This window comes from Elgaria multicarinata, chromosome 10 (genome assembly GCF_023053635.1).
Source record: "Elgaria multicarinata webbii isolate HBS135686 ecotype San Diego chromosome 10, rElgMul1.1.pri, whole genome shotgun sequence".
NCBI lineage: Eukaryota > Metazoa > Chordata > Lepidosauria > Squamata > Anguidae > Elgaria > Elgaria multicarinata.
In genome coordinates this window covers 72,413,252-72,435,719 of record NC_086180.1, presented here as the reverse complement: position 1 = coordinate 72,435,719, position 22,468 = coordinate 72,413,252, and the positions used below count along the sequence as shown (strand labels likewise).

General features: G+C 39.8%; 1 protein-coding gene across 4 annotated transcripts; it reads right to left on the bottom strand.

Moving 5' to 3' along the window:
- Positions 1-4,976: 4,976 nt before the first annotated feature.
- Positions 4,977-18,104, bottom strand: CBR4 (carbonyl reductase 4). 4 transcript variants are annotated; one of them, XM_063135348.1, is made up of 7 exons: positions 18,071-18,104; positions 16,795-16,916; positions 16,116-16,257; positions 15,225-15,345; positions 13,846-13,982; positions 9,966-10,100; positions 4,977-7,191 (listed from the first exon to the last, which is right to left on the bottom strand). In XM_063135348.1, exons 3-7 carry the CDS (start codon positions 16,255-16,257, stop codon positions 7,013-7,015), a joined length of 714 nt encoding a protein of 237 aa, XP_062991418.1. In that variant the 5' UTR covers positions 16,795-16,916; positions 18,071-18,104; the 3' UTR covers positions 4,977-7,012. The 4 variants fall into 4 exon arrangements, with proteins under 4 accessions (XP_062991418.1, XP_062991419.1, XP_062991421.1 ...); XM_063135349.1 differs by lacking the exon at positions 18,071-18,104 and adding an exon at positions 17,822-18,011; XM_063135351.1 differs by lacking the exon at positions 16,795-16,916 and having other exon boundaries at positions 18,071-18,081.
- Positions 18,105-22,468: the final 4,364 nt, after the last annotated feature.

Genomic DNA, 22,468 nt, shown 5'->3' with positions numbered 1-22,468 from the left:
GGTCTCCCCTTATGCTCCTTTTTCCCCAAGCTAAACAATCCCAGCTTTTGTAACCTTCCCTCATGTGGGAGATAGAAGAATTAAGGCAGATCCGGGATTCATCCTTCTGTCTTGATCCAACCCAGTATGTAGTTTGTTAGTGTTTTATGATGGAAAGTGGATTATTTAAGAAACTTGAATTACAAGCAGGAAAAGGTAACTAAAATGTTCCTTCCCACCACCACAGATCAGCCCATTCATCAAGGTCTCATGTCTCCCTCTGTAGCTGGAGGGGCTGCCGGAGGAATGAGGGACATGGAAGTCACCTCTGTCAGCTCATTTGTTCCAGCATAAATCTGGATCCTAAACTTGTCATACTTAAAGTAGACCCATTGAAATGAATGAAATTAATGTTAGTCATATTTTAAGTAGACTCACTGATATCAATATGAATAAGTCTGTAGCAAACCCAATATAAATTGATATCAAAGCCATTGGCCTTTAGCCAGAGCAATAAGCACTAATTGACAACTGCATTTTTAGATTTTTAGAACACCATCCTAGATCATATGGGCCTCTTACCACCTGATCCTACCTTAAGAGTGGGCTGCGGGGAGAAAAGCGGACTTTGAGCAGAAATCACCAATCTATGGAAACCACAGCTGGACATTTCATCAAATTTGAATTGCCAGCTACAATCGTGAAACCTTTTTGCCTGAGTATAGCTAGAAGCTTTCCTGTATATCTCTATCTGAAAGAGAAATCAAGGCCACAGACACTAAGCATCATTCACACCACCCAAAAAAACCAACCCCATTTAACCAGTAGAACTAGACAAACAAAGTTCAGATTATATATAATAATGCCAATCAACTGTGGTTGAGAAGAGAGTCAATGTCCACCTTTCTCCCCATACACCTTATTGGAACTACAACCATTAATTTGAATTAAGCTTTTCTGAACAGCCCTGGATGGTAAGCCATGGGAATGGTGCACACAGCCATTTATTTCCGGCTATGGATATTGCTGGATTTGGACCATTGACTTCAGTTCTACTTCAGGTTAGGTTTGAATTGGCAAAGCCTAGATTTGGCCCTATTCAAAAGCTTTTCTACATGAGGCTTCTATCCCGCACCTTTACCAAGGATTCTGTTGCTGGATTCTTTGCAAGATTAAGATCACCTCCTTTACGGATGCTTTTTTCCTCCAGAGGTTTTTCTTTCTCTGCCTTTCTATGTTTCATTATGCATCCACTAGATGGTGCTGTGTTATAGCAAAACTGTACAATTACATGAGACTCTCATTCTGTTATTTCTAAATAATAACACACTTTCCTCATTAGGAGGAAAAAACATAATGGTTGCAAAGCATGGGAGAGGCCCTGGAGGAGGATGGTATGTAAATGACCTGCAAACTACTGTGAGTGAGCAATCATGAATGCACAACAAAAGCCTCCTGCAGAATGACTCTTAAGACTTTGACACATCAACCTAAATTGATGAACATTAAACACATAACAATCACACTTGCTCTGTAAAGTTCAGAATGACTAAACTTTACACATTTATTCCATCCTTAGCTTCTGTCTTTAGAGAAGCAAATTGTTTAGGAAATAATAGTATTCAAAAATGTATCTTTAAAAACTGAACATCAATACACTGATTCACCCAATAGCCCTGGGAATAAAATAAAATGAATTGCATTCCACCTGGTCTATGTAGGCGAAATCCCCCCAAAATGAACAGAATATCTGCTTCCCTCAGACCTGAGTATGGGTTCATAAGCAAACTTGAGGTGGCTCTTGTCAGCAAAGTAACTTCGGAGACATTTGAATGTTTCCTTCCTGAAATTATTTGTCCTCGTAGTTAATTTTGTTGCTGGTGTGCCATTAGATCTAACCAATAATTTATATAAACATTTTGCTTGTCAAACAGTAGAAGAAAATAGCTGTCTGCATTATGTTCAATACATTCATGATCACAGCAGAGGTGACTCAGGCCTCAAATATAAAATAACAGTCTTGCTTGCTCTTTTAAGAAGCTGTTGTTATAAAAACAAATGCTTGAGTGTGCTGTTAGAAGGAGGGCACGATGGTTTAACAACTGCAGAACACTCAGTGTGGCACAAACAGAGGAAAACGTGGGATGTTGAAGTAGAAAACTAAAAAAATTGAGAATGTAATTACGTTTCATAGTAAACTCTATCTTGCTAAATCACAGAGAAAGGATCCCATAAATATAACTCTCCCAACTTATTCTAGAAAGGCCTATTTGTCAATCTTTAAAATGTTCGGTGAGGCCCACTGATTCATCTAAATCAATGCAGTGACAATCTAGTAAAAGTTTCAGAGGGTGTGGGAGGAGAGATTTATCATTATATCAGTGGGAGAGGCAGCACTCAAACATATCTAACTTGCAAGATACAGCTTAAATAAATAACCACCTCCTTTTTCCTAGAAACACAATTCTTGTGGCAGCTAAACAAATGCTCACAAAAGTATTTATTAGACATTTATTTTCAGCAGAGAAAAATGCAAGGGACTAGCCAGTTTGGCAGCTAAATAGCATTTAGAGCACAAAACTCAGTGTGGGAAAGCTGCCTTATAAATCTTACAAATCCCCAATGCTATTAAAGTTTGTTAGGATGCCTAGGTGTATTAAGAAAGAGTATATCCACTTGTTATAAATATTTTCACTTAGTTCCAGCAAATAAGTTTGCTTACATTTAATTCCACTTATTTAAGTCAGCAGTTTTTGTTTTTCAAAACTAGAAATAGTTGAAATGGAATGGTATGTCATAGTGGAATAGAAAAGAAATGACAGGTTGCTTGCTTACCTGTAACCGTAGTTCTTCGAGTAGTCATCTATGCATTCATGCACATGGGCTCTGTGCCCGCGTAGCGCATGTTCTGGAAAACTTTTATAGCTAGAGGCGTTTTAGGTGGGGACCCCTCCCCCACCGTCAACCACCCACGTTCCAACAGTTTCCGCCTTCCCCTCAGTATCTCAGAGACCGCCAAAAACAATCTCAATACCCCAGAGATCCATCTCCAACATCATAGAAAAACATCCTTTCCTGACACCAGAGAGGGGACAGGGTGTGTGTGTGTAGGGGGGGGTTGTGTGAATGCACAGATGACCACCCGAAGAACTACGGTTACAGGTAAGCAACCTGACTTTCTTCATCATGGTCTCTGTGCTTCACACACATGGCGATTAGCGACCTCACTTACTGGAGGGGGGTCGGTGTCTAAGTCAAGATGGATGACAGCACAGATCGCCCAAATGCTGCATCAGCTCTAGCCCTCACATCCAGTCAATAATGATGAATGAAAGTTCATCATTGAACTTGGTTAGACCAAGTTGCAGCCTTACAGACATCCGGAAGTGCAATTCCCCTTTCGAATGCGACTGAGGTAGCCAGCGCTCTGGCAGAGCGCCCCCTTACTGGTTCAGAAAGCCTGTAAGCTGGTACGCTAAGTGGATGGTCTTTACCACCTGAACATTTTCTAAATGGCACCCAGTGGGCCATACGCCCTAACAGGCAATCAGAAGATCGTGAATCAAAACAAAACGCAAAAGTAAAAAGACAGAAACAACAACAAAATAAATATGAAAAAAGGAGAAGAAGAAAAGAGAACGTCTCATAAGGTGAAATTTTTTAAACTAGCCAGAAGCTTCCCTCACGATGCTGCCACAATGGCGGTCGAAAGGATGACTGAGGGGAAGGCGAGAACTATTGCAACATGTGTGGTTGATGGTGGGGGGAGGGGTTCCCACCTAAAAAGCCTCTAGCTATAGAAGTTTTCCCGAAGATGCTCTACGCACATGCAGAGCCCATGTGTGTGAAACACAGAGACCACGAAGAGGAACTTTGGGTTCTCTGAAGCCATGCACAAACTCAGAGAACTATATACACTTTGGCTATAATTCAACATAAATCTAAGAGCGCTTACGCCCATTGAATTCAGTGCAATCATTTAAATTTCACAAAATATATAGAGAATAAAAATTCATTTTCAAGCTACGAGGTTTGAGTGACATGTGAATGGGTATTTATATAGATAAATGACATGATTTTATTTAAATTTGGGATTGTTTTTTCAATTATGTGTCAGTTCTAAGAAACCTTTTGACAACGGGGTACCTTAACAGCATTATTAGCTTTGAAAATTCACGCCAAACTTAAATGGAAGATATAGAACAAAAAATATGTTACAGTACAAAACACCACATCAATGCTGTTGAACTTAACTTGATGAACCACTATCCCCTAAGTTATACTGACCTCAAGAGGTGAAAAGGAGATCTGTTCATGATCTATTCATGAGATTTGTTCATACACATTTCATTTTTCCAAACATGAAAGCAAACTTCTTCTCCCTCTTGTTCCTGTTGGATCAAGCCTATATGAAAATCAACTGTACAGTGTTTCCAGACCACATTTTAAGAACTATAGCAGGCTTGAATACAGTTTTTCGCTTGTTTACATTATTCTGCTATTCTTGTATTTCTGCCAATTCCATTTACAGATCTAAGTGGACAGCTGCATTATTGATGCAGCCTAAGTTTTGATTTAAAACTGGCAGCTTGGCCACTAGACCCTATAAGATTCCTCATCAGTAAGCTAGACAATTGTGCAAATAAAAAAGTGACTTAGCATTCATGCACATTGACATTCACAGTGCAATGCTGAATAGCTCTGTTATCCAGATACTATAGTGGATCTGAAATATTTGTTTGTATTCCAGGGGTGTATGGGTGTAAAAAGACTGCATAGAGTATGGGCCATAAGCATAAGGCAGAATACTGCTTAGTTAACTTCAAATATGGCAAGTGATTATATTTTTAATTTCTGAATGCAGGAAAATGGTACCCACAGCTTTGAGATGAATACTTGCTTCTGCCTTAAAAAATGAACCTCCTCTAAAAGTGTTGAAAGTTTATAAAATAATCACAGCATGTTTTGCAACAGCATGAACATTTTATCTTCTTTTTAACAAGTCACACAGGGAAACCATTCTGAAGTGTTTGGAAAGACAAATATTTATGCTTCCATTAGAGGAGAGTAGGAAATGTCACTTCCAAATAATAATTTATCACTCTTTTAAGTACTTGGAATGAAACAACATTTCAAAATTATTATTTTATTTAAGAAACTTAAAATCGTGAGGTTCAGCACATTCTATTCTTTGTTAGGAGCCACTTAACAGAAGGACCAAAATAAATGCTCATGCAGTATGCCCTACTCCGGTGGGTTATTGACTTGTCAACATTCCTAAGTACTTGGTCATTAGTTTGCTTTGCCTCTCAAAGGGGAACACCCACAGCATAAACTATGAAAAAATATCATACTTGACTTGCAAAATGATCTAAAAATAAACGCACTTTCAAAGGGGTAGCCAGTTTAGCCTTTTTTTCAACAAAAAGGACCAAGAGTCTTGGAGTACCTTAAAGATTAACAGATTTATTATAGCATAAACGTTTGTGGATTAGAACCGATTTCATCTGACAAAGTGAAAGATTATGAAAGATTATACCACAATAAATCTGATAGTTTTTAAGATGTTTAGCTCCATCACACAAGCGTTATAGTCCGCTGCCATGGTGTGTTGCATACAAAGGACTAAGATGAGGCCGCCCATGTCCTGCCCTAATCTCACCTTTCCCCCCACCCCACTCTCTGCAAGGTTTCGAAGTGCGGGGAAGGAACGGGTTTTCCAGCAATGCGCTCAACCGTCTACGTGTATTTTTATCCCGTCGTACTCAATCCAATGTTCTGAGGGTGGGCGGCATTGCTGATGAAAGGGAGTCCCAGGGCAAGGTGTCCCTGCGAACAACCAATAGATTGTAAGGGGAGGTACAAATGAGATCTGCAGGGTGGGGGGAAACAGCGATTCCGAGGAGAGTTGTGAAGATGAATGAAACGTAAGGCTTTCAAATGCTAAGTAAACGGAGGGGGATAATACAAGGGCAAACATTCAGGTGTGATGGAGCTTGTTGTAAGACACTGATTTTAAACCATGGACAGAGCAATCCTACTGCTGCTGGTGGTGAGATCTGTGAAAGAGCTACTGCCATTTCCTAAGTCCTGTGGGCATGTGCCAGCCGGAACAGGGGCATGTATTCCCACCCAAATTGACTCCAATGGGAGGGAATTAACTATGCCAATTCTTGGGGTGACAGTTTCCAGTTCTGCTTGGGTCATATCAGGCCAATGAAGCAGGCTAGGATCCTGCGGATCCATGGCTGACTCTCCAATGCCCTCCAAACTGCCCTGTAGCAGTGGTAGAAAGCTCCAGCACTGTCCAGGGATGGCAGAGGACCTGCTTCTACACTTGCAGAGAGGGCAGTTCGTGGCATCCAGCAGCAATTTGGCCAGCCTCACAAGGAGCACAAGAATGTTTCCAATGTTAAATTTAAAGTATTTTTATCCTAATTCTCCAGAAAAAAAATCCCTCTTTCTCAGAGTCATATAGCTCCCTCCGACGAGCGGTTTATTGCACGCTCGTTTCTGGGCACTCACAGAGTTCTCAGGTCCCTCACATGACATCGTCTGCCTTCCACCCCTTCTGGCCTTCCTCATGCGACAAAAAAAACCCCTTTATTAAGTCCGATGTTTTTTTAAACTCAGAACTGCTGCTCTCTCCACCTGCATGCAGGAGAAGCAGCGCCATAAGAACAGTGGACTCAATGGGCCTCGTGCTCGTTCTGTACTTCCTCTTCTTGAAAGAGGAAGTAACTTGAGGAAGGAAAACACGGGCGGAGAAGCAAGGTAGGGAGCTTGTTAACCCCCGGTGTGATGGAGCTCATAAACACATATCGAACATGGAACCCTGGGATCACGTTTTCTCATTTGCTGTTATGCATCAGAATTTGGTCATCTAAATGCAAAGTGCAAGGTAAGCCCATAATTTAAAGTTTCTCAGGACTATATACGAATTGTACTATTTTAATTTAAAAGACTTGCAAAAAAGCCATCATCCCAGTTCATTTCTTGTGTTTTTCACCAATTCAAGACTATATTATGTCTTTTAAATCAGAAGTTGCAAACCTCCATCTATAACTAGAACATGGCCTGTAACATAAGGAGACTCTAGAAGAAATACAACTGCTTTGGCAACTTCATCTGGCTGTCCAAATCTTCCAAGAGGAATAGTTTTCTTCAACTGTTCTTCTTTTAGATGTGCAGTCATATCTGTATGAATAAAACCTAACAGAGGGGAAGGGGGAAAGATACTTATGAAAATAAGATTAAGCAAAATCCTGATACAATTCCCATTATCACACCTATATAGTCATTGATACATCTGTTGAAACCCATAGCACAGTTCCACAATTGAGATTTGATTCAAGAAAAAAAAGAAGTTGGATAGGACAGCCATTCAAATAGGAAGATCTAGTACAGGATTATCCTCTGACAGCCGCCCAAATGGAGCACTGCCCTCTATAAAGCAGGTGACATGGCGAACTCTGCACATGCAGAAGACAACAACTACATTAGGAGTTCCCTTATTTAAACGGCAGTTCTACATTCCTGGATCAGACTGACCCTGTGTTTAAATAACTGCAGGATCGGCCAGTATAGATATAAGCTTTTATGTGTGGTGAAGGGCAGAGGGGTGGAAACAAGACCAAGACTTGTTTCCATCTTACAGTACATAAAGTTTTGAAGGGGAAAGTTACATCTGAATAGGCCCAGAAGGAAGTTTCTATATTTAAACTGCAAGAATCCTACTTCTGACTTCCTACTACAAACAGTCTCTTCAAGTTAACTGAAATATTTCAGTTAAGAAAAGGTGCATTTCGCTATAAAATAAGTAGAAAGCAACTCTTGCACTGTCTTGCAGTGCAACCCCTTGTATGCTTATTCAGAAGTAGGCCCCATAGATTTCAATGGGCCTACGGCCTGGAAAATGTATTTAGGATTGCAGCCTTAGGAAGGTAAAATCAAGGGACATCAGAATTGAATAAAATGAACAGAGACAATGCATGACAAATGCATTTATGCCTTGAGTTAGGAGGTTGGAGGTTAAATTCTCACATCCAGGGACTTTTGTTAGTGTTATTCAGTGAATTGGTGGAGGCTGGCTGAGATGTCAGAAGGTATTAATGTTCAAACCCACATTTTTCTGTAGCGAGTAGAGAAGTTCAAATGGAATTACTCAAAATAAAAGACAGTGTTTATGCGAGAACTAATTATTCTATTCGCGTACATACGTAAAATGAAGATGGGTGTTTGTTTTTTGGCTAAGCCAATAATTACTCATCTGTTCAGTCATGCAGTCACTACACAGTTCTGCTTTAAACGAAGGGAAAACAAAATACTTGCTTTTACTAATGCAGACGAAGTCTGGAAAATACTTCTGCATGAAGAGAATTTATCCACAAAAACAGAAGAAATATATGAGAATCGTAAACATTCCCTTAATAGTAGAGACTTAACTGTTTACATGTATATGCTTGCCAAGGATAGTATCACAATATCTACAGGTTATATTTATTTTCATTTACACTAAAGGACGTCTAGCAGTAAGAACAAGGTGGTTAGAGTCCTTAAACACAGCTATAACCTACAAATGCAAAAGATCTATTATATATTGCTTTTTAAAAATAAAAAAAAATAAAAAATGTATGATGTAAAGTACCAAATCTAAAACAGAGCTAAATGAGGCTGTTTAAAATATAGATGCAAATTTTAATTTTGTACTTGGGGTTTAACTCATTTAACAGAAGTCGCAGTTCTTCACACTATAGAATGAAGACTTCTCCTAAATTTCAAAATTCAGGGTTGCATCCACAGTTAGCACTACTGAGAGTAGAAATAAATGGGATGTAAGTTAGACAAACACTGGATACAACCCCCAGTGTGTTGTCAACAATTATTTAGTCAACAGCTAAACTGCCCAGAGAGCTTTGGCTATGGGGAGGTATATAAATGTAATAAGTAAATAAATAAAGGAAAGAAATAACTGTCTTGCTATGTTTTTCATTAAAATATACTTGGCTGAAAAAACGCAATCCTGAAGAACAACTGAAAATGCCCCCTATATTGGTTGAAAGGACTCTGACATCGCTATATAAGCCCGTCTAGCAGCTCCTTCCAAAAAACACTAGTTTTTTCCACTAGATTTTCACTCTCTTTTCTGGTTTTCTTAATAGCCCTGCTATCACATATACTTTATGACCTACAAAGAGACAACTTATTGATTAAAGGCAGAAGAGATACAGGGAAAGTTCAGCTCAGTAACAGTAGCTGGAGGAACAGAAACCACCACCACTACCCACCCATCTACTTTCCACCTCAACTTGCTAACTTGCTCACCTTATTGGCCTAACAGGATTTTGAGGCTTGAAAAGTGACACCAGACTTACTGAAAAAGGCAGGAGAGAAAGTGTGTGTGTAAAAATCCACTTAAAATCCATAGTCCAATCAAGAGTAGATGGAGGAAACGAAGGGTGATGTCACAATCATATCAGCAAAATGTAGGGTGCTTTTAGTCTCCACTGGTGCCGTGTAAACTTTAGGGTATGTTGTAACTGTAAATAACTATTGCAACTACTCTTATGTAATTGATGCAATTATAGGTCAGATACTAAAATTGGACGCCAGGTGAAGACCTTTTTATTCCCCCAGTATTTTAAGTTTATAAATAAATTTTAACTTGGTGTTTTAAATTTGTAATTTTGCATTGCTGCTGTTTTTCTCTGGTTGAGCTTTTATATTGTATTTTACATTATGGTTTTATACTGTTGTTTTATACTTTGAATGTTTTTAATTTTTGTGAACCGCCCAGAGAGCTCCGGCTATTGGGCGGTATAGAAATGTAATAAATAAATAAATAAATAAAATCTGGAAGTTTAGAGATATCCCCATTGTGCCTTTATTCTGCATATGAGAGTGTTTGCATTTTGTCACTCCAATCCTACTAACAATCTGAATTCCAACTGACATTCAGGGAATAAGTAATTAAACTCAAAACTAACCTGGAGCAACCATGTTGACTCGAATGTTCTTTCTTGCTACTTCTTTAGCAAGAGAGCGTGAAAATCCAACTAATCCTGCTTTGCTGGCACTGTATACACTCTGACCAGAATTGCCCTTAAATCCAACAATACTTCCTAAAATAAACCAAAGAGAAAGGCAGTCAAAGTTCAAGAATTCTAGCCAAAAAGATTTATTTTTTACAATAGCTATACTGTACACCCTGATCAATTTTGTACTTTTAAACCAAAAATACCCTAACTCACCTAATTTATTTATTATTTATTTAAGGATTTTTATGCCGCCATTCAGCCAAAAAAGGCTCTCACGGCGGCTTACAAAAGTATTTCTTGACACTGAAGACGCAAGCATGCATTCAATAGAACACATTACAGATGTAATTTAAGTTACCCATATAAAAATCATAGCAGAAACCCAAAAACACTTGCAATGGATAGAGAGGGCAGGACAAGGGGAGGGGCAGCTGGCAGACGTCCTTTTTCCTGCTACATGCAAACTGATTTGCTTCGCCCAATGCTCCGTCAGACAGTGAGCCCATTTGCACAATCACCACAGCCCACTGTGCCTTGTTTAAGCCATAATGGGCTTCAGCGTGTGCCAGATCTGCAGCTTGTCAGGTCATCTGAACCTGAATGGTGGCTCTTGCGCAAGAGTTAAAAAACCCTTGTATAACCCAAGAATAGGCCATGGGTTTGCGTGACATGTGGCTTCAATATTCAAAATGGCTGCCCATACACAGCACGGCCCACTGCGGCTTAAATAAACCATGATGGCTGTCTGATCATGCAAATGCCCCCATTGAGTGTACATTAGCTTTAGGAACTAGAACAGTACCAAAGGCCCAAAGCTAGAGTCCCCATGATATAGTTACTGCCAATTTGGGGAATGTTTAAAGAGTTTGCCAGTTATCCCTGCCCGCCCCCAATACTTCTTTCCAATGGTTTAACAGTTTTTTCTCTCAGCTTGCCCTCACCAACCTCTTCCCATCATACAGTTATCTGTCCTTCAGGGGCAGGTGTGCAAATAAATACATGCTAAATTCTACCATCTCGTTAAGAGATGCGGGAGAAATAAGTATGCATTTTGGCCAACTTATGAAAACTCATTATAAGGTGGTCTAAAAGAAATGAAAGAACATCTTCAATATTATAAAGTGATTAGACAGAAAGCAATTCTACAACAGGAATATGCATTAGTCCCATTAACAAAATAAACTGGCTCAGGCAACTCTTTCAGACCTAAATAAATGAGCTTATGTATTTAATAATATTTTTGTCCCACATTTCCACTTCCAATGCATTTTACAGCACAAAGCTAATAATAAAATGTACTGGAATATTAGTGGCTATTAGGGACTAGAGAGGGAAGAGATGAACACTCTGGCTTCTGCCGTCAGCCAGGGCACCGGGGGCCACTGGAAGGCTGTACCCCCTGCTTGCCAGGAATAACACCAAGTCAAAGGGGTGAACATCTTGGCCCTACCAATTTGCCAGAGAAGGAGTTGAAGAGAACCCTCTTCCCCCTCACTGTCAGAGGGAACAGGTAACACCAATGGACTGAACCCTTGAGAAAACAGAACAGGAAAGAAGACTCTAGCCCCATCCATTGCCCAAACAGCTACCAACTGCTATTCAAGCAAGAACACCAGCAAGGTACAGTCAGCCTGACCCGAAGTATATTTAAATGCCCATTTGTAGCTCCCCACCTTGATTTCGCCTTGAAGAAGTGAGCTCCCTTTCCCCTCCACTCCTCTTCCCTTGTGTGTCTTGTCTTTTCAATTTGTAAGGCTGATAGTAGGTCATTTGGGGAGACAATAATTGTCTAAGAAGCAGAATAAAAAGGAACCTTTGTACTTACCATGTTACGTACATTTTTTTAGTGGATGGAGAATATTCTTGCATGAGTTGCTCCTCCCACTTGCTTCAACTGGCAGGGAAATGTAAATTAGCTAAATTGCCCTCTCACACAGGAGAGCAACCTCCTGCTTCCAGATTCACAAGGTGCCTCAGCCAGGGAAGAAACAACTAACAGTCTGAACAATAATACCCCTACTCCTGGGGAAGGGGGAAGGCAAAGAGAAAGAAACAGAGTAGGAAAAACAAAGCCCAATAAACTAAGTCAGAACACATCCCACCCACAAAATCTCAAACTGCCGGGCGGATAGGATATCCTCCATCCACTCAGAAAATGAACGTATCATGGTAAGATCCAACATCGTTTTTTCCTGTAGTGGAGAAAGATATCCTCATATGGGATGTTGAACAGTGATGCCCTAAGGGGTAGGGTCAGTCACTGCCGAAAACCCTCTAAGCTGAACCCACTTGTCGGAGCACTCTCTGGCCAAACGAAGGTTCTGCTGAAGCAAAAGGGACTTCTAGGTGGCAGCCCAGCAAATGTCAACAAAGGGAGCATGGGTCCCAAAGACTACCGATGTGGCCACACTCCCCGTGGAGTGGGTAGAAATCTCCCCAAGCAAAGCAGAACCAAAGGTCTGACAACAGAGAGCAATGCAGGCTTTGATCCACCTAGCTGGGGTGAAGTTGGAGACCTTTCTGCCCATTGAACTCAGCTGGAAAAAGATGAAAAGAAAACCAGATACATGGGAGGATGCAATCCTTTTGAGGTAAATCTTGAACGTTCTGCTAATATCCAAAGTAAGTCATCTTTCTCAAGGGATTGACTTGGATGTGGACAAAAGATGGTAAAATGACTTCTTGAGCCCTGTGGAAAACAGAATTAATTTTTGGAATAGACGTTGGAACCAAGCGAAGGACTGCCTCTGGTTGGAAGATGCAGATAGCACCCCCAATTCGCACACACAGCAGGCCTCTTTTTTCTTTTCTTTTTTTAAAAAAAGCCCTTCAGGAAAAGGCTGAGAAGAAAAGCAGGAAATAGGAAAAAGAGAAATAAAGAAATATAGTGAGAAATAGACCGGAGGCTCTAGCAATGTCTCCAGCCGTCTGCTTGGAGCTGAGGCAGAAAATGTAACTGGAAATGGAAGGTTGCTCTCCCATGCGAAAGGATGGTTTACGTGTCCCTGTCAGTCGAAGCGAATGGGAGCAGCAAGGATGTCCTCCACTGCAGGAAAATTCAGTATACAAACGAACAAAATATGTTAGAATAGGGGACAGCTACACAATTTCATTTTTAAGCATCTTTCAATTATCTAAGATATCCAATGCATACCCATTAATTACAGGAAGCAGTTGTTGGACCAACTTCAGAGACTGTAGCCCAGATTTTCTTCCTCACTTTCCCAAATTGTAAACTTCACATACCACCAAATCACAAACAGCTTTTTAAAAAATCTTGGAGAAATTTAAAAAAGACTCCTTTTGAAGGTGAGCAGTGTGGGTGAATATCCGGTTCAAAGAAATGTCCAAAAAAGACCTAATCTTTGAGGATCACCCCAGGCAGCAGACAAAATAATCTCAAATAAATGGTGGCCAAATAATATGTTGCATCCGAGGAACTGTGACAAAAACCGCAACTTGTGCTGCTTTTCAAACACTTGTGCAGAAGAATCCATGCAGAACTGTAATATGTAGCTCCCAGAGCAATTTTCTTGCTTCTGCTTTGAACTAGTTCTTCTACAAGCAGAAGAATATATTCAGATTTGTTTCACTTTGTGCAATGCTTTAGCCTAAAATGTAAAAGTGACCTTCTGTAAGTGGAAGACCCTTCTGCATGCAAAAGGACACCTTTGGATTCAACCCAATGTCTCCAAAGATGTTATCATTAACTTTGATAATAACTTTCAACCATACACAATTATGCAAGAGAAGTTTTAACACATCTTACAGTTTCTAAAAAAACACTAGTATTCATCAAATATAATAACGTTTGCTTAGGCAGACACACCTACGTTAACAATTGCACCACCCTGCTGTTGAATTATACTCTTCACAGCAGCTTTGCATGTCAACATTGTTCCCAAAAGATTGGTCTGAAGCTGGTATGCCATATCATCAGCCTTGGTTCGCAACAACAAGCCATCCCTAGTCAAAAATGGCAGAGGTTAACATTAATTCTTGGGAAAATGCTGTTCATTAGACTCAAGAAAGAAAATGGACAAGCTGTTCAAGCAAAATTCTTTACAATAAAATGAAAAATATAAAAACTATTACAAATATGATAATGTCAAACAATTTGCTGTAAATCTATTATCATTGGTTAAGCCGAAAGAGACATCAAAGTGTAAATTCTAAAAAAAAATATGAAATTTAGCTGAGTACCTGGTGCACCCAATGTTGCTTACTAATGACTAACTAGCAAGCTTTGTCTTCTTGTACCCCAGAATGTTTTATCTATTCACCTTTCCTCACCATAAATCACACAGTAATTGCAGTAAATTTTAACAGTCCCTCAAGGCTTAGACGAGATACTGATCGTGGTATTGTTTAAATAAGTCCTTTAAGATGAGAGGTAGACAAAGAGTCCCCCCACCAAATCCTTTGATCAGTTCAGAGAGACTGAACCAAATTAAAAGGTTCTTTCTGAATAATGAACTGCTAAGTCAAGTATCTAAGCCAAGGAAGGGCTAACTAATCTAAAGATATTTCTTCCACAAGCTCTTAGATATAGTTTAAAGACACTGGCTCAGTTCAGACAACACATTTCTCTATGGTGGTTTTAGGACTCCACGGTGGAGTTTTTACACCACCTTTGAGAAATGTGTTGTCTGGAGGGAAAGCTCCACTCCACAGTGGGTTTTTTTAAAAGAAAATTCTCCATGCTGAATAGCCATGCTGTGCAGAGGAGAATTCCCACACAACCATTGTGTTGTGTGCAGGGCTCTGTGGAGTTTCCCATTGCATTGAGTGGACTTTTCCCACTAGCTACAGAGTTCTCTGGCAAGAGTGGTGAAAGGAGGCAGTGCCGCTCTAAAAGAGCCACTGGGATTGTTTTTTGCAGCAATGGCTGATGGGATACCACTGGGAGGACTGAGGGAGAAGGAACTGTCAATCAAACATGATGTTGCCTTTTACTCAACTCCATGGGAGCCCACAGTCACACAACAGTGGAGTTTGAACATGTTGTGAGGTGAGTACCCCCTAAAATATCAACTGTTGAGTGGAGTTTTCCCACCACGTAGAGAAATGTGTTGTCTGAACTGAGCCTTTGACTTTAAACACTCTCAAAAACAAATAAACCATGTTATTTTCAGTTTTTTACTTGTATATTTATGTTAGATATTTTCAAAAGTTTAATTTTCACTAAAGTTTAAATCTGAAACTAACCTGTTGATACCTGCAGCATTAACCAGATAGTTTATATGTCCTAAACTCTTCTCCATTTCTTTAAACGTATTTTGGATGTCTTCTTCTTTGGAAATATCACAACTAAAGGCTAGATGACCTGCTGTGTTGGAATAAAGTCTTCAATGAGATATAAACTCTCTCACTATATTCACAGACCACAATTGTCAATTAAGACAAATATAAGTTGGGTTCAGCATCAAAACAACTAACAGTTAACAAACCTTTGGTTGTTTAGAAGATGTGTAGGAGAGAGAATGCATGGAGGATTCTGCTTGCCCACCCGTTCCCACTGCAATAAACCCATAGGTTCAAACTCTGGGATGTTCATCCCCGAAAAACCCAGGGTTTGGGGTTTCGACATCAAAGACACAACCCAGGGACAAAGTGCCTCTAGGTTGTTAACTGCAACAGAGGTGAGCAGTCAGATGGGAATCACATGCATGCTTGTCCCTTCCGCTCTTGTAAACAACCCATAGTTTGCTAAACATAGGTTGTTGTGATGTGAGAACTCAGTTTTACAGAGCTATTAGCATGTGAATCCCAAAAACAATAGATGGAATAGATGAAGATCCATTTTTTATTGGAGCAATGTCTGCTACTGACAGAGGTCACTTTTTTAAAATTGTACAAAACTCTTTGTCATGAAAAAAAGTAAAACCAACAGATTCCTTATTGACACTTATCAGGCCCTTTTGAAATATCTTGTGTTATGAGTTGAACTAGCTGATTTGCAAGCATGATTCAATTTAAAATCATTTTGTACATTCTGCAAGATTACAAAGCTATTTTAACACATATATTATTTTAATAACTTGACATGTTTTCTACATTTAAGGCATATATAAAAAGCAAACATCAAAGTATACATACCTCCCAGGTTATTTGCAGTAGTTTGAGCTCTGTCCAAATTTCTTGCAATAACAGCCAGGCAATATCCTTTCTTTGCTAGCAGTTGTGCAACAGCCTGACCAATTCCACGAGATCCTCCAAAAACAGCACAAACCTTTGACATCTCCCCAAAATAATTGACAATTAATTGCTAGCACTGAAAAATTATATAGGTCTTGAGTGTTGTATTGACATGAGAGACAATGCAACAGTCACTAAATGTACAAGAACCAGATTTAGTGGATTCTGAGAAAGAAAATGCTGTTAGAACAAGTCCAATGGACCAAGATAAGACTGATCTACTTTTCACCCCACCTCACCACCCCCTACAATCTAGATTGTTACACATCTATACTGTATTTTAAAAAATGTAGTACATCATTCCAGTATAGCTTCTGATGCAAAAAAATTAAACATATTTAAATGAGCATGAGTATGTATGCTTACACTCAGTCATGCACAAACTCTAGTAAATTAAATGATGAAAAAAATCCTGCTGGTTTATGACCAGAATTAGGGCTAACTCATGTTGGCTCAAGCACCGAAAAACCTAGGAAACTGGAAACTAAGGCTGATGCATTCACTGACACGCTCTGTGATTAGTGATGCTACTGTACAATGTCAGAAATTGTGCTTGCCCAGAATTTAGCATCCAGCTTACTTTTCTTTGGTCTTTCGGGCCCAAATCCAGATGCGGAGGATGGAGTGCCTGGGGCCAACAAAGATGCCCTATGTTCTCCTTACAAAGCACCTGAGACGTAGTATATTAGTAGAGGAATCCTCCTGTGAATTGAACCATGGCAGTTACATGGGTGGTTGGGTTAAATACCGAGGCTAGATGCTTCATAAAGCAATACAGGCCCAGGGCAACATGGGGCATACATAATAGGACCTGTCCTTATGACTATTAAGATCACTTTGGAGCATTTGATGGACTTTCTTAGAAGTTTTTTGAGAGTCCAAGTATACAATATCTACCAGATTAACACTATCCACATGCTTATGTGACTTTAGTGCCATTGCTAACCAGCTTTATGGTATGAAGGGTTAAAAGTGCTTCTAATTTTTTATCTAGTCCCAACCTCAACTTCCACAAGCTGTCATGGTTCTAACACTATCAAAAGGCAATTATGGAGAAATTTGTAAATTAATATTTTAAACAATACTTTTTAAAGCAATACAACAAATACCAATCATCATGATCATAAAAAAGAAAAGAAAAATAGACAATAAAAGTGTTCAACGAACAGTGCTGCAATACTTAAAAATCATTCTTTCGCAGCTATGATTCACGGGGGACTATTCCTGTGAAGATATTGTAGAAACTGCATTTGTCCTCTGATCCAGTGAGAAACAGCATTTTTAAGGGTGGAAGGGAAATAGCTTGGGAGAGTTGTATCTCCCAGCCTTCCCCAACCTGATGCCCCACCACCACCACCACCACCACCAGGTGTGTTCCACTGCAACTCCCCAAATACTCAGCCAGCTATGCTGTCTGAGGGTTCATGGGAGTTGTAGTCTAACATATCTGGAGGGCGTTTGGGTTGGGAAAGGCTGAGGAGTGACAGCAAATCCTAAATCGCCGTTTACTCGGAGAAAAAAGCAAGCGGAGTAGCGAAGAACATACAAGGCCGTATCCACCCGTGGTAGATTTTCGGAGGTGGAGAGATTACCACTTGTTTGCTTACTTGCCCTCACGAGCTGGCCAAGGTGGCTTGTTTATTCTCCGTGCTTAAAATAAAACTCAACAGCGGCGCAAGAACCGAGCTCTGAAAATAAGAAGCGTTGGAGAGCCCGGGTCTTGCGTCGCTGAGGCGAGGGTGGCGCCGGGTAAGGGGCTTCCCCGACCCCCCAGCAAAAGAAGCACCCTCGGCCACCTCGACAACATCTCCCCGCACCCTCCCGAGACGCCTTCGGGCAAATAAAGGCCTACCTACCGCGGACTGCGCGGAGGGCGGACGGAGGGATTCGAGGAGGAGGAGGAGTCTGAGCAGGGCGCACGCGCGCGGCAGGGCGCAAAGCAAACGCGGGCTGAGCCTGCTCCGTCGCTTAGAGGACACCCATAGACACGAATGGGACTTCAGTTCGTCATTCGTTTCCATGGGTCTGCCCAACGCTAGTTCCTACTTAAAGTAGGCACATTGCAACGAATGGCAGCAGTGGTGCAAGTAGGGGCTGGACTTTGGGGCCAAAGTTCAGGGAGTCCCCAAATGACTACTCCGAGAGTGGCAGGTGCTGAGGACAACAAGAGCAGCAAACTCCCATTTTTATCACTGTAGTCATGATGGTGTTATGATTTAAGTGAGTTTAAAATGCAAAACCTGTTTGTTTGTTATTTTAAAAAATGGGGTGGTAAACAGTCTTATTGCTGTTGTTCTGACACCAAGAAGAAGAAGAAGAGTTTATCTTTTAAAAGACAGTATCTTTTAAAAGATAAAAAAAGATAGTACTACTTCCTCCATCCCATCACTCTTGCAATGTGAGAGAAGAAAGCACACCAGCGAAATTTCTTCTTGTTCCAGAGACCTTAACAAATGAGTTTCTCAGTAAATCAGGGTGTCGGTCACTTCTAATCTACATGTTTAGTTCTTCATCCACATGGAGGCAGAATCATACCAAAAGAGAATCTAAATATTGGCTGTTTCATAAACTTGCAAATGTTTAAGAAACTGTCATCAGTCAGAATGTGTCAAAAATTATTCTGTTCAAGAATCATGCAGTGCTGTGATCCGATAAGCACTCTGCCACTAATTCTGCCAATTTCAGTGGGGCTTTTTGCCACCACTTAAACAATTTGGCTGGAAGAAGAAGCCTTCATTCAAGCGAAAGAGACAGAAGCAAGATGACTCCAAGGAATAGATGCAATCCCTGCTGGGAAAATATATGGCTAATTTGCTAATGCTTGTGGGCAATAATAATAGACCCCAGGACATTTGTTAGCTAAAGGGCAAAATCTTAAGCAAAATTACTTAATTATAGTTTAATTATCCTTTGTCACACTCCTTGTGAATCTTGCATGCAAAACTGAGGAACACTTTTAAGATATTCCTAAAACAATGTTGTTCCCTTTGCAAATTTTGCTACTGCACAATAAAAAATAATGATTTTATTATTTTTATCTATTTTTAAGAAGTGCTTATCAAAAAAATAAGGCAAAAATAATGGAGGATATAAGTAGGGATGCTGATGAAATCTGAGATGGACTAAAATGAGTTTGTATTTCCAAGAAACAGATCTCTGGAATCTGCTGTGAACCCCCAGCCCCAGGCTGTATAGACTCCACAGCTTTTGGATATATTTTCAACACAAATTTATGCAAATTTATTCACAGGAAAATATGCACCTTTCTCCTGAGATGTATGCCCTGCTGGAAAATACACATGCAGAAAAGTTAAATGGAATGGGGAAGCAATGTCCTAAATGTTACGTACTAACATAAGTCATGTAAATTGTTGTGAAGTTTCTTATGGAATTATTTTTGTATTTATCTGCATAATGGGGAAAATTGAATCTGCCTGTGAATGGATGCTGGATTGAACAACACTGCACAACCCATGAAACATGTGGGATGAATTTCACAAAATATAACACAGCTTTAATTATCTAAAATGTAAATCCCTTTCGCAATATACTACTTTGCACAGTTCAAATCTGATTTACTAGCAAAATGTATTGTTTGAGAATGTTCAGACATTTATTATTGCAAACTAACCCAGTAATTACAGTTTTAATTAATATGATCCTATACAACTGCCATACATTACTGTGATTTGGATATATATTGTTGATAAGTTTGGTGCACTTATCAACCTGATGCTAGGCATGTTAACTCTGAAAGAAATCCCATTCAGTTAAACAGGGCTGCAATTTAATCTCAGTAAATTCAGAATTTCAACCATGCAGTGCAGTCCTAAGCATATTTACTCAGAAGTAAGCATACAAAAATTGTTTCGGAAATTCACTGTATTTTATTTTCCTCGGTCATAAAAACGGTATTCTGGTTAAATCCCATTTTTGTTTCATGTTTGATGTTACAAATGTTTATATTATTTGTTTAAATCTTAATTTGAAAATAGATTGAAAGCTATTGCTTTCCAGTGCAATTTGGAGACAAATCACAAACCTATCTTCACGTAATGTAAACCTACTGTGGAACTTGGCACGTTTAGAATTCCACTCCAAAATCCAGCATGATCCTATACATTTTGTACTTCGCAGTGATGAAATAGTACAGCCTGTCTTGCTGTTATTGTAGTAGAACAAAAGCAGCAATCACATCTCATTTTGTCCTGCTATGCTGATCTACAGGGAGAAAGGAATTGAAGACAACCGTTTCAGCCTTCAGTTGGCATTGTCATACTTCCGGTGATTTAATAATATGTCCAACTATCTGAACACTGCTACCATTACAGGGAATCAAAGTTCAGCTTGTGCAGCCATTCTTGATCCTGCAGAGACTGGGAACAGCTAGGAGGCAGCTCAATCAGCCCATGAGAACAAAATGCCTTGCACTATCAATGAAGCTCTTGCAACAGGCAAGAACAGTGTTTATGAACAGCAGAGGGAGCCATGGGTAACCTCCTATCTTGCTGTGTGACAATTCATATGGAGTTTTTGAAATAGTATAAAATGTTCAAGGCTTTCGACGTTGTTTATTCACTAAGCTCTCCATGCAGATTTTTGTTTTCTGTGCACGAGAGGCCACGTTTAAGTCTTACCCAGCCCTGCAGGAATAAAGAAAAATATGTGGAACATGACTTTTTGTAAGTTCCAGGTTTGATATAGCAAACAACAGAAAGTTGCTGGTGAATTTTGGAGTTGGTGCAGATGCCTATGGCCCATTCAGAAGACACCTTAAACCATGGCTTTAACCATGGTGAAAAAGGCTTTCTGGCTTAACCACTGTGGTTAAAGCCGTGGTTTAAAGTGTCTTCTGAACACAGCCCTACCTTCTGGCTTAACCACCATGGTTAAAGTTGTGGTTTAAGGTGTCTTCTGAATGGGGCCTATGTGTGTCCTATATTACTTGCTGCTTCAAAACACCAGTGCATTTGTCTTATGCGTGTGCATGTGTTTGGACATGCCTCCCTGCCTTCACTTTGTGCATGAACACAGCCATCTCTGTCCCCTTCAGGGGGATTATTTACCTAATCTCCAGATGCAACGTGATCTAGAATTTTGCAGGTAGGAAAATACCTCCGAATGTATGCAGGGTACATTACTATCACTTTTTAAATTATTCACAGGGGGTAGTACATTTAATGTTTTGTTTCCCCCTTTGCTTTACAGACAAAATCTATAGGTAGAATGCATTGGCTCCCTGGAGGTTTTCTTTATGGTTTTTCATGATAACAAATTATATTTAGGCTGCAATCTTATACTTTACCTGGGAATAAGCCTTATTGAACACAGTGGGACATGCTTCTGAGTAAACATGCATAGGAGTGTGCTATTAGTAGCCTTTCCATAATCTGAGGAAAGGCTTTGACAAATATTGCTGAATGTGTCCCTGTTTTTAATATATAATAATTTTATATAATAAAATCATGTCATATTTTGTAAAAAAATATATCAAATATTGACTTTGCCTTTAGCTAATTACAGTTGGTATATCAATTTTTCTTCCATGGCTATTTGCCAAAGCTTTGTGTATGTAGACTTCAACGTTAGAAGTTCTGCCATTTTCCAACTTTTAGCTATTATCCCGCGAGTTGCTTATCAGCATGAACACAATTCCTTAGATGTCACTTTTGCATTTTGTTCTCCTATACTGTTAATACAGCCAATGCTGATTTAACATATATAGTTTGATGTGTAATGTTCGCCATTTTTGAGAATATCAGCTTCCGTTTCCTTCACTCCTGAACAACCAAGCCAGAAGGCCACTATATGATAGAAGGCAAGAAGTCTGTAACACATGATTCTCCCATGTTACTCGTGTTTTTAAAAAGGGTGGCAGTGAACAGGCCCATGTGCCCTAGCAAGGCCCACACTTTATGGACATCTACTCTGCAGCTCTGCAGTCATTAATCCCAAACTCGCATTGCCACCCCTCCTCCCACTGGATGTGCTCACCCAGAGGCAGCACTTCTGGATAAGAGAGTTGAGAACCTACCCCAACCAGCAGGCATACTGCCTCTGATACTGGAGGTATAATCACCATGACTAGTAGCCAATAATGGCTTCCTCCCTGAATTTGTTTCATCTCTTTTTAAAGCCATGCGAATTGGTAGCTATTACTACAAATTCCAGAGTTTAACTATACACTATTATGTGAAGAAGTAGTTATTTTTATCTGTCCTGAATCTCCCAGCTTCAGATAACCCCTGGTTCTA